Source organism: Nanorana parkeri, unplaced genomic scaffold (genome assembly GCF_000935625.1).
Source record: "Nanorana parkeri isolate BGI_ZX_2015 unplaced genomic scaffold, ASM93562v1 scaffold1248, whole genome shotgun sequence".
NCBI classification, from domain to species: Eukaryota; Metazoa; Chordata; class Amphibia; order Anura; family Dicroglossidae; genus Nanorana; species Nanorana parkeri.
Window position 1 is genome coordinate 376,157 of NW_017307516.1, and position 11,451 is coordinate 387,607.

At 42.9% G+C, this 11,451-nt stretch overlaps 1 protein-coding gene across 1 annotated transcript in view; it reads left to right on the forward strand.

The window, feature by feature from the left end:
* The window catches only part of PDIA4 (protein disulfide isomerase family A member 4), a gene marked incomplete at its 5' end in the record, with an annotated part of 106,898 nt that overhangs the window by 8,127 nt on the left and 87,320 nt on the right, over nucleotides 1-11,451 (forward strand). The window contains one exon of the mRNA XM_018568805.1: nucleotides 10,752-10,957. Within this exon, the coding sequence (XP_018424307.1) occupies nucleotides 10,752-10,957 (206 nt within the window). The remainder of the gene's footprint in view (nucleotides 1-10,751; nucleotides 10,958-11,451) is intronic.

An 11,451-nucleotide genomic window follows, 5' to 3' on the forward strand; every position in this document is an offset into this window, starting at 1 on the left:
AATTCCTTATGGTACAAAAAATAATTCCTTTTCATCGCAAAGTCTGAACATTTCATTGTTTTTAGAGATTCTGCAGTGTCACATACTTTTTACACAAGTGCTAGTTACTATCGGTTTTTGGATTACTGCCATGTTCTGTTAGTTATATCTGCGAATATTGCAGATTTATATATGGGGATATTAACACTGTTAATTATTTGAATTTTTTTTTTGCACATGATTTAATATTTGTATATACGAACACAGATTATTAATTTAATCATTGGATAGATAGCGCGGTTCACATTTGTAGCCCTGTTATGGGATCAGCTCCTTTAAGAGAAAAGATATTGCAGGTGGAGCCAGAGAGCACAGCTTTGTGGGGATTGTGGACACAGCCACTGAGGAATTACAAATGAAAATGGATACTTGAACTACAGTTCCCAGAGTGCTACAGGGGAGAAGGGAAGTAAACTCTGGGGGGCTAAAGGTTGCTGGCCTCAGTCTGGTGTGAGGAGACGGGGAGGCCAGACTGCTGTTGCTTGTGTTGTGCAGCCAGCTTGTGGAGAGACTGTGCTCACTTGTCACACGTGCAGTCCTGAAGTGACATCTGCTGCACAGAGGAAATCGCTGTTTGTTCCTTGTCTGGAAGAGGATCCTCTGGGGCTGTGAGTGAGGTGACATCCTGCTGAGAGGCCATTGTGGGCGGCGACTCGGCCCGGACGGACGCCAAATCAGATGACCAGAACCCCTGATGACATCAGACTTCAGCTCCTATATACAGTTCTTCATCACAGAAGATAATTGCTGACATCCCTGCCGGCTACAGACGGACATCTCCCTCCGTGTATGTGTGAGAGGCCTCTGGCCTGTTGTCAGTACACACAGATTTTCACCGAGGATTCATTGTTTGTGGTGTGATACAGAAGACCCGATCATCCAGCGGCTCCTTCGGGGGTGAGCGCTACACATTTTTCACGTAATCATTTTTAGTGATTGCAGTTTTCATATTTCCCGTTTTTTGATACTGCTGCTGTCACGTGAGAGATTTGTGGGTCATTATCCATGTAGCGCGAATGATTTATTAATTTTGTTCTTAACCCTGCTATTGATACCTCGAGAGTCTGCTCTTTTTCTCTCTGGAGAATGAATTACACTTTATTAGCAGATGGGGTGGTTCAGGATGTGAATCGGGTTATCTCTAATTTCATGGTGGATCATATCAGAAACAGAAAGATTGTTTGAGAGATTGCTTCTATATATAGGACAACAAGTGCAGTGGAGCCTTGGCTAGATCTATTTGGATAAAACTGTCCCATACATGCATCTCAAAATCCAACACCAGGCATGATATATATTTTGTCTCAGATTGCCAAAGTGTTTCAAGAGACCTATTCTAATCTTTATAAACTCATACTAGATCAGAAAGCGAGAACGCTAACACTTTGTCAGCAGTACTAATGGACCATGTTACTAGAACGGGGCTTCCTCTTATTGAGCCATCAGAGCTGACTTCAATGCCAGATTTTTTTTCTCAGTAGAGGAGATTTTATTCCCGGTTGGGGCTATGCCGTACGGCAAGAGCCCAGGGTCAGATGGATTCTCTGCATATTTCTATAAGCAGTTTAAGGAAGATCTGTTCCCCATTTTTTTTTTTGTAAGACGTTTATTGCTACCGTCTTCAGTTATCCACTTGGAACTGGTAGGTTTCGTTCCCAAGCGTGAAGCTTGGGACAATATGATTAAAACTTTTACACTGATATATGCTCATAGACGTAATGTACTATTGTGCCGTCTTTCGCCTGATGCAGAAAAGGCTTTTGATCTCTTAGATTGGAAATTGTCTCCTGCTACTTTGCTCCAATTGGACCCACCACTGCCTTTCATTGCAAAGATTATGACTTTGTATGATGCTTCGTCAGCCAGAATCAAAGTAAACGGACAATTATCTGACTCCGTATTTATAGGTAATCGGGGAAGAGGCTGGGCTGTCTCCTGTCTCCTTTCCTTTTATATTTTTGTAATGAAATATCTTGCAAATGCATTGTGAGCGAATTCCTCGATTTTCAAGGTCTAAAACCTAGGAAACACTCATAATAAACTCCAGTCTTTTTGCAGATGATTTACTAATGTATATCACTCACCCCCCGAATTGCCTTTCCATCGATCTTCAAAGATTGTGGTAATGGACCTTCTTATAGTAATTTCAAGGTAAGCGTATCAAAATCATGTCTTTTTAAATGTGTCATTATCGGAGGAACACAGCTACATGGTACAATTATCCTTTTTCGTTTCAGTGGACATCTAAATTCTTGAAATATTTAGTTGTACATGAACCAGCTACATTAGATCAACTATATAAATTATACTATTTACCTATTTACCTTTTTGTTATCATTCACTCGGGCCTGATTGCAAACTTTATCTTCTAAGAAGCATACTTAGTTTTTTCAAGATGTTCCTTTTTTAACCACCTCCCATCCATGGCCGTTCCTGAACGGCCGGACAGGAGCCTTATAGGAGTGGGAGGGCTTCTTAAGACGTCCTTCCCCCTCCCCCACTCGTGCGTGGTGCCCAGCGCACACACGAGTGGGGGAAACTGTCAGAAATGTAAACAGCCAACATGGCTGTTTACTTTCAAGCGATCGGGCGTCTTTAGAGACGCTCGGTCGCTTGTAGTGGGTGTGGGCCCCCCTCCGCCATCTCCGTTGCCGCCACTGCCAGTCCCAAGATCCGCTGGGACCGCCACGGCGACTCTGTCAGTGGAGATCAAAGGGAGGTCAGTACACGAGCTCCCTTTTGATCTCTCCGGTCCCCGAATGTAGGAAGTGATGTACATTACATCACTTCCGCATTCAGTGTCATTCTCTAGCAACAGATACCAGTGAGACTTCTGCTTCATCAGCTTCTCTTGGGGTCCCTAGGTGACATTAGGTGTCTTGGAGACCCCTGATATGTGGATTGGCTATCACATAGGGGTTTATGTGATAGAAATAAAGTTAAGTTTTAACAAATAAATTAAAGAAGCTTAAAAAAATAGTCGCACATTTTTTTTTTTTTTTTAAATAACAAAAATGCCCCCCCCCCCCCCCCCACATACACACGCAAACATGCGTCGAGTGCGAAAACGACAATTCCACCTATTGAGCTGCACATTTTAAATATCGCTGCGAATGTGGGAGTAAGAGCAATCATTTTAGGGCCATTAATACTGATAACACTAAGTTGATTAGCAGTAAAAGCTTTTAAAGCATCGCCTATGGCCAATTTTGGGTGTGGACGTTTTCTGCAATTTTGCGGGCGCGCGCAATTTGAAGGCTTCACGTGTTTGGTGTGATAAATGTTTCATAACATTTCATAGGGAAACAGGTTTGTTTCCAAGATTTGGGGTACTTGTTTTGTTTTATATAGTAAAAAATAAAAACCCCAATGGTGATTACCACCAAAAGAAAGCTCTATTTCCCCCCAAAAAATAGTATAAAATGTTGTTTCAGTACAGCATTCTATGACGGAATAAACGTCAGTTTTAGGGTTCCCATGTCATTCTTAAAAACACTTGGATATCTTTTTGTACGATCTATATGGGCAAGTTCATCACCTAGGTTGTGCTATATTTTAACTTGGCCAAAATCCTCGGTGGGGAGTTAGTCTTCTACATATGTATTTATACTAATTAATAACAGTCCTAAGTAGATTAGGTTGGTTTTCAGATTCAGATACTAAACTTTTGGGTAACTTTAGATCAGGACCTGTCCCCGGTCCCTCTTGTGACACTCCCATTGATCCAACCTAGGAGTAGACCTCCATTTTCAGCAATCCCATTGTTGACACAGATTTTCTTGGGAATATGGGGCCTGTCAATACAGAAATACAATATTTAATCATATGTGGGCCCTATGTTAGGGAATAAGTATTTCCGTCCAGGGTTGGAGGCTACTCATTTTTTATGTTGAAATCGTGCGCCTTCACTAATTGTAATGGGACTCTCCTCACAGGGACTTAAGTCTCTGGAAGATCTAGTGCCTTTGACAGGTTATTTGGGTGGACAATGGTTAGCTTTTTTCAACTTCAATATTTCTACATCAATTTTATAATTGTTGGATACATTTTTTAAGACCTTTGACTTCGCTCTAGGATCTCCTCTCTTTTATAGTAATAACAGATCTCTTTATAACATTCTTCTACCTCATGCGTTCCACATGTGCCCCTACTATGAGGGATTGAGAGAGGGAATTGGGGCATCCCATAGAGGTAAATGACTGCGATGAGGCCTATCTTCTGTCTTTCAAAGCTAGTGTGGACTCTGGAATGCAAGAGCGAAATTATAAGATTTTGACAATTCTATTGATGCCCAGACTGTATAGCAAAATATACTCTCTCCCCGTTTGCCAAGTGTTGGCGATGTGGTGTTTGTTGGGGAACCATGCTCCGTTTTTGGTTTGGAACGTGGTGATCTGTGGGTTTATTGGCATGATATATTTGAGATCTGTAAATTAGTTACAGGATGTGATATACCTAAGGTGTCCTTACTGTTGATGTATTCCGGGATCTGCACAAGTGTTTAAGCGGGGTACACTCCTTTCCGCCGATTTTTACTCCTTTCGGCATGCTGAGCTCAGTCCCAGATTGTGGGAAAACCTCTTGGGTACCCTCACTTAAGAGTGGATAGCAGAGGTGAACTTTCTGATGCATATAGAGGAACTATAAGGTAAGCGAATTCGGCCTTTGAAACTATATGGGGCACATAGCCATACCTTATCCCCATTTAGCCATACCTTATCCTGACTGTAAGAGAGGTTTGATGTGCTGTATTAGAGTTTTATATACTACTTATTAAAATGTGTTTGTTTTTTTCTCCGTTTTAGAACAACCTGCTTCCTGTTCCACCATTTGCCTGGTGGATTCAGCAGTGTATTCAAGCCTATGATCTCGGGGACAAGGTTCCTCCTTTTCCCCCAACAGAGCACTCTCCACTAGGATGGTTGGTGCCTCTTGGGCTTTTCAGCATGAGACACGTGTTCTCAGATTTGCAAGGCCTCGACCTAGTCTTCTGTTCACATGTTTGTCAAGTTTTACCAGGTGGATGCTTAGAGCTCAACTAATGCCACCTTCAGTCATAAGGTTCTTCAGGCAGCTCTGGAGACTCTGTTGAACTCCCTCTGTTATACTGTAGATTTTAATGGGCCTGTTGAGCTTTTGTTTGCTATGTTGCTCTCCTCTTAGTTGAAGTACTTCTGAATGCCCCTATGTTCTGGAATGCTCATTCTGGGTCCCATAATATACTATTAAAAGAAAATAGTTTTTTTGACTTACCATAACATCCCTTTCTTGGAGTACGTTACAGGATACAGGTTCCACCCTCTTATGAGCCACTCTTAATATTTGTCTGTGACGGTTCTCATTCATCCAGGTCATGGTATATCTGTAAAAAAATAAGTCAAGGCAACTGGTCTGGCTGTATTTTTCTTGATGACGTTTCCCTGGTCATCCAACCAGCTTTCTCAATTCAGAATGACTTCTACAAAAAATTATCTGGCAATAAATATGGTAAATTACTCCAATCCACATAATCTGTCAGTCACAACCAGGTGTGTTGCATAATTGGAGTCTATGAGGTGTTATTAACCTGCCCAGAGAGAGGTGTTAAAACAGCATTGTATGTGGCAAACAATAGACGTCTCACCCCCCACCTTTTATTCAAGCTTGGCTTCTCCATTTTTACATAAATGGCCTCTTTCACACCTCTTTGAAACCAGACCGACCCCCCCGGAGTCTGTTTCGTTTTTGTAGGGCCGGCTTTGCAGTAGAAGTGATTCTGGCAGCTCAGCCACCGCCAGATCAATTCTACGATCCGGTAACCGGGTCGACCCATCACCCCCGCCTTGTTTCCTGGGCTCCGCTGCCACTCCTATGGACCCAGGACCAGCTTGCTGGGTGTCGGTGGGAAGCTGAGGGGAGATTGGTGAAAGTCCGTTCACAGATTTCCTCCCCGTACTATGGGACCGGGAGCAACGCGTATTGCATCACTTCCGGGCCCCTAGGCTGTCATTGCTGGGCTCCTAAAGCCCAGCAATAAGCTATAGAAGTGCGATCTGCCCTTCAATAACTTGGAGTGTAAAGGTGATACTAGGGGTCTTTTGGACCCCCCAGCATCACCTTTTAAAGAGTACCTGTCACTACTAATATGCTATGGCATTAGAGTCTTGTAAGCCCCCCTATGTGAGGGCAATTAAAGTAAAGTTTTAAATATCAAATTAAATGTAAAAATAATAATGTTTAAAGGCCCCAGCGAGCACACGCATCGGGTGTGCCTACGTACAAAAACGACGCTTGCGCTACACAAGTTGGGTATCGCCGCGCACGCCAGAGGGAGAGCAATAATTCTAGGGCCAATATTTACATGCATCTCTAAACTGATGACCTGTAGGGGCTTTTACATCATTGTCTTGGGACTTTTGGGGGTACTGAATTCTGTCCCAGTTTCACGGATGCACACAATTTTTAACCTGGGCATGTTGGATATATATGTACTTGTTGCAATCTCATCTTTTTATATTTAAATTTTTTTGATGTAGTGTGATTTGGGGCTCTAAATTCAACTTAAGAGCATTTTTCACTAATTTTTTGGGTTTGATAATGTTGCGCTAATGTAGAGCAACATAAAATTTTTATTTTATAGGGTCTTGGCTTTCAGAAAATATATAAGGTTTGGAGTTTTTTGGTATAGTCCTGGCCAAACGTTTTGAGAATGACACGAATATTCATTTTCACAAAGTATGCTGCTTCAGTTTGTATGAAGGCAATGTGCATATACGCCAGAAGACTTTTGTAGGATGGGCTGGTGTCAAGAAGTGCAGCAAAAAAGCCACAGCAGAAAAACATCAGGGACAGACTTATATTCTGCAAAAGGTGCAGGGATTGGACTGCTGAGGGCTGGGCTAAAGTAATTTTATGTCATGAATCCCCTTTCCGATTGGGGCATCTGGAAAATACCTTGTCCGGAGAAGAAAAAGTGAGTGCTACCATGAGTCCTGTGTCATGCCAACACTAAAGCATCCTGAGACCATTCAGGTGTGGGGTTGCTTCTCAGCCAAGGGACTGGGCTCACTCATGATTTTGTCTAAGAACACAGCCATGAATAAAGAATGGTACAAAAACACCCTCCACTTCTCCCAACAATTCAAGAACAGTTTGGTGACGAACAATGCATTTTCCAGCATGATGGAGCACCTTGCCATAAGGCAAAAGTGATAACAAGTGGCTTGGGGAACAAAAGATCGGAATTTCTCCAATCGTCTTCCAGGACAGCAACCTGAGAGATGATTGGATCTTCAGTCTACAGGAAACACAATCAGGCAAGGTTAAAAACCCCTCCCACCCCCCTCGTCCCTCAGTTTTTTGATTGTGTTTCTTACCGTCTGGGTCAGCGCAATGTTTGTTTCTTTGTCCCGACTGGATGGCCTTGTGGTCAGCAGTCACCCTCTGTTGGGCTCTGCTATGGTAATGGATTCCTGAGCCTTGCCTTCTTGTGGTACAGAGGTTGTTCCCTAAGAAGAGGTAGCTGGGTCTCTCCCAAACCTAAGGGTAGACACTTAGCTTATCTTTCCCCCGGGCTGTTTGCCCTGTCTGGTGCTCTGGGAGCTTGCCTCGTGGTGGAGGGCAAGGAGGCGGGATTTCCGGGTTCCAAGCCTCGTTCTGAGTTAGGAAGTGTCACGTCCCGTGTGACGTCACTTCCGCTCTTCGCCATGGAGACGCTGGCCAGACAGAGGGGAGTTGCTGCACGCCGCCGAGGCTGAAATGGAGGAAGAAGCCAAGCTGGCAATGTCTGCACCCAGGTCCAAGGTAGTGGTGAGTGATGCTTTTGGAGGGACTGGGTGTAGTCTAGGTGGGGGGTGCCCTTATTGCTCCCAGTAGCTGTATTGATAGTGTTTTGTGCCTCTCTCTTCAGGATGCACTTCTGGGGGACAAGTCTGCAGCCCAATTAGCAGTTCCACTTTCTGCCTCATCTTCTAAAGCATTGAAGAAGCGGTGTGGCAGTTGCAATGTTAAATTACCTCTGAATTACTCCAAGGCCATTTGTGAACAGTGTATACATAAGGTTATGTTGATTGAATCTTCATCACTTGCAGGACTTTATGGCCAGTATGCGTAATGAAATGGTGACTGTTGTGCAATCTTTCAAGAATGTTTTTTCTGAACTGTTGCCAATCACTACCTCCTCGATTGCCTCTGCAGGGCCATCTGGAAGTTCTGCTCTGCCTTGTTCACTTTCTAATTCTGCTTTTACTCGGGTAGAAGAGAAAGAGGAGCATTCTGGTTTAGATACTGACAGTTCCCTAGAAGAGGGAGAGGCTGTAGAAGGGAATGTGGAGATTCAACCGCCACGTCACCTTTTTGCTCTAGATGACATGGACGATCTGTTACAGGCTATTTATACTACTGAACAGATTCCTGAACCTCCAAAAGCTTGTTCTGTGCAAGATAGGCTTTACAGGGGGTTGCGGGATTCCGAAGGTAGAGTTCTTCCTTTCCATCAAACACTAAAAGATTTAGTTTTAGGTGAATGGAAGGATCCTGAGAGGAAGCATTTAGCCTTTCGGTCTTGGAAGAGGCGTTTTCCTTTCGGTAAAGAAGAGGAGGAGACATTTTTTAAATGCCTTAAATTAGACACAGCATTATCGCAGGTGTCTAAAAAAACAGGACCTCTCCTTTGTGGATTCAGGGAATCTGAAAGATCAAATGGATCGCAAAGCAGAGGCCTTGTTGCAGAAAGCATGGGATGCAAATTCCTCTGCTATGACCCCGGCTTTGGCCTCCACCTGTGTGGCTAGGAACTTAGACTTGTGGCTGGAAAGGGTTTCACAGCATGTTTACATAGGGGCCCCTGCGGAACAAGTGATAGATTCTCTATCAGTCGTGAGTAAAGCAGTTGCATATCTGGCTGATGCTGCGGCTGAATCTGTTCGAAGCATCGGCTAGATCAGCAGCTCTTCTCAATTCAGCTAGGAGAGCTATCTGGCTGAAGTCTTGGGAGGGGGCATGTTTCCTCTAAATCCAAGTTGTGTGGGTTGCCCTTTTGAGGTTGCTCTTTGGTCCAGGCCTTGAAGACGTGTTGACTAGATCCTCAGAAAAGGGGAAGAAATTCCCTGAGAAGAAAAAGCCCTTTCGCAATCGTAGGTTTTTTCGAGGCCCCCAGGACCAGAAAAAACAAGGGGGGAGACCTCAGGAGCAGAGGAAAAGATGGCCCTTTAGCAAAAAGGAGGTTTGCTCTTTACTCCTCCTGACTCCTCCAACAAGGAGTCAAAATGACGCCACATTGAAAGTGGGAGGGAGACTTTCTCTTTTTCTTCCACAGTGGGTGGAAATCACAAAATCAGTACATACTAGATTTTATAAGAGAAGGTGTTCGGTTGGAGTTTCAGGCTCTCCCTCCACAAACTTTTTTCCTTACGCCTCGGCCAAAAGATTGCTTAAAGGCAGTGGCATTATGGGCATGTGTCCAAAATCTTGTTTCCCAGGACGTTGTTGTCCCAGTTACAGAGGATCAAATATTTCAGGGGTTCTACTCCCATATTTTTCTTGTACCCAAGCCAGGGGGCAAATTCCGATTAATACTGAACTTAAAGAAAATAAATTAAACCAGTATCTCCTGTTCAGAAGGTTCCGGATGGAGAACATATACTCGGTCCGGAAGATTTTGCAAAAAGATCTGTTCATGGTGACTTTGGACTTAAAAAGGATGCGTATCTCCATGTTCCAATTTGGTCAGGACATCAGAAATTCCTGAGATTTGCCGTGCAGACAGAAAGGGGGTTTCTCCATTTTCAGTTCAGTGCCCTGCCCTTCGGGCTCTCTGCGGCTCCAAGAGTCTTTAAGAAGATTCTGTCAGAGGTAGTCTCCTACCTCCACGTGCGCAAGATTTCCCTGATTCCGTATTTAGACATCCTCCTTTTGTTTAACCTTCTGCTCCAGGGGCCGGTTTTGCATCACGATCCAAAATTCTTTCGCTTGACGGCATGGATGTTGAAAGGAGGATCCTAGAACATAAGGGCTGTTCTCAAAAAGTGGTGGATACACTGCTATCCAGTTGGAAGCCAGTAACAAGGAGGATTTACAGCAAGGTGTGGAAAGTGTTTTCCTCATGGTGCGCACAAAAGCAGATCTCTACCCCGTCAGTCCCAGTCATTCTGGACTTCCTTCAGGAGGGTTTGGATAAGAAGTTGGCACTGAGTAATTTGAGGGTGCAAATTTCCGCTCTTTCTGTTTTTTTGGGACATTAGATTAGCAGAGGATACGTTGATTTAAAAGTTTTTTTTCTGGCAACAGAACGCATTATGCCTTTGTCAAAGCAATTTTTTCCTCCAAATTATGCAAGAATAGGCTGCCAACAGTCAGGATGTGGCCCAGAAGTTGATTGACAGCATGCCAGGGCGAATTGCAGAGGTCTTGAATAAGAAGTGTAATCACTGCAAATATTGGCTCTTTGCATAAAAGTCATGTAATTGTCAATAAAAGCCTTTGACACATGAAATGCTTGTAATTATACTTCAGTATACAATAGTAAAATCTGACAAGATCTTAAAACACTGCACTAGCAGCAGACTTTTTGTGAAAATTAATATTTGTGTAATGCTCAAAACGTTTGGCCAGGACAGTGATTATCAGGCCTAAAATGTGTATTATACCATGGGTGCAAAAACCTGTAATATGGTCACCTTTAAAAAAATAATGTTTTTTTGTTTATAAATTTATATATATATTTTTTTTTTTAGGTGTGGTCACTGCAAGCAGTTTGCTTCTGAATATGAAAACATTGCAAAGACACTAAAGGACAATGATCCACCGATACCAGTTGTAAAAATAGATGCTACAGCAGCATCCAAGCTTGCTGAAAAATATGACATTAGTGGTTATCCTACAATTAAAATTCTAAAGAAAGGTCAGACTATTGATTATGATGGTCCTCGAACAGAAAAGGGTAAGTAAAACCTTAGTCCAACATACAATTGATTTGAAAAACTTGAGACCTAAGCATCACCCACAGCAATTTCTAAATTGATTAACAATTCTATGCTTTGTATTCTGACAACGTGATGGTAACTTGACTTTTTTTTGTTTTTTAAAATTCTGTTTCCCGGAACATTTAAACTGAGTAACTCCCACTTTTGTTAAAAAAATAAATTGCAACGATTTAACATGTTGCAGATTCCTACTTTTATTTTTATTTTTTCTAGTCTGATAAAATATCAGTTTGTTCAATGTCCTTTCCAAACTGATCCCTAAGGCCTTGTTCACACCAAGCGCGGAGCAGTTGCAGACCGGATCAAAACTGCGTCCAATGTATTCCAATGGTATTTTTTGCTGCAGTTCCAGAGCAGGTGAAAATTGCAGCAAGCCCTATTTTACCTGCTCTGGGATGCATGCAAATGCCTGGAACGCACTGAAAGCCCATGTTAAACTAAAATTTATATA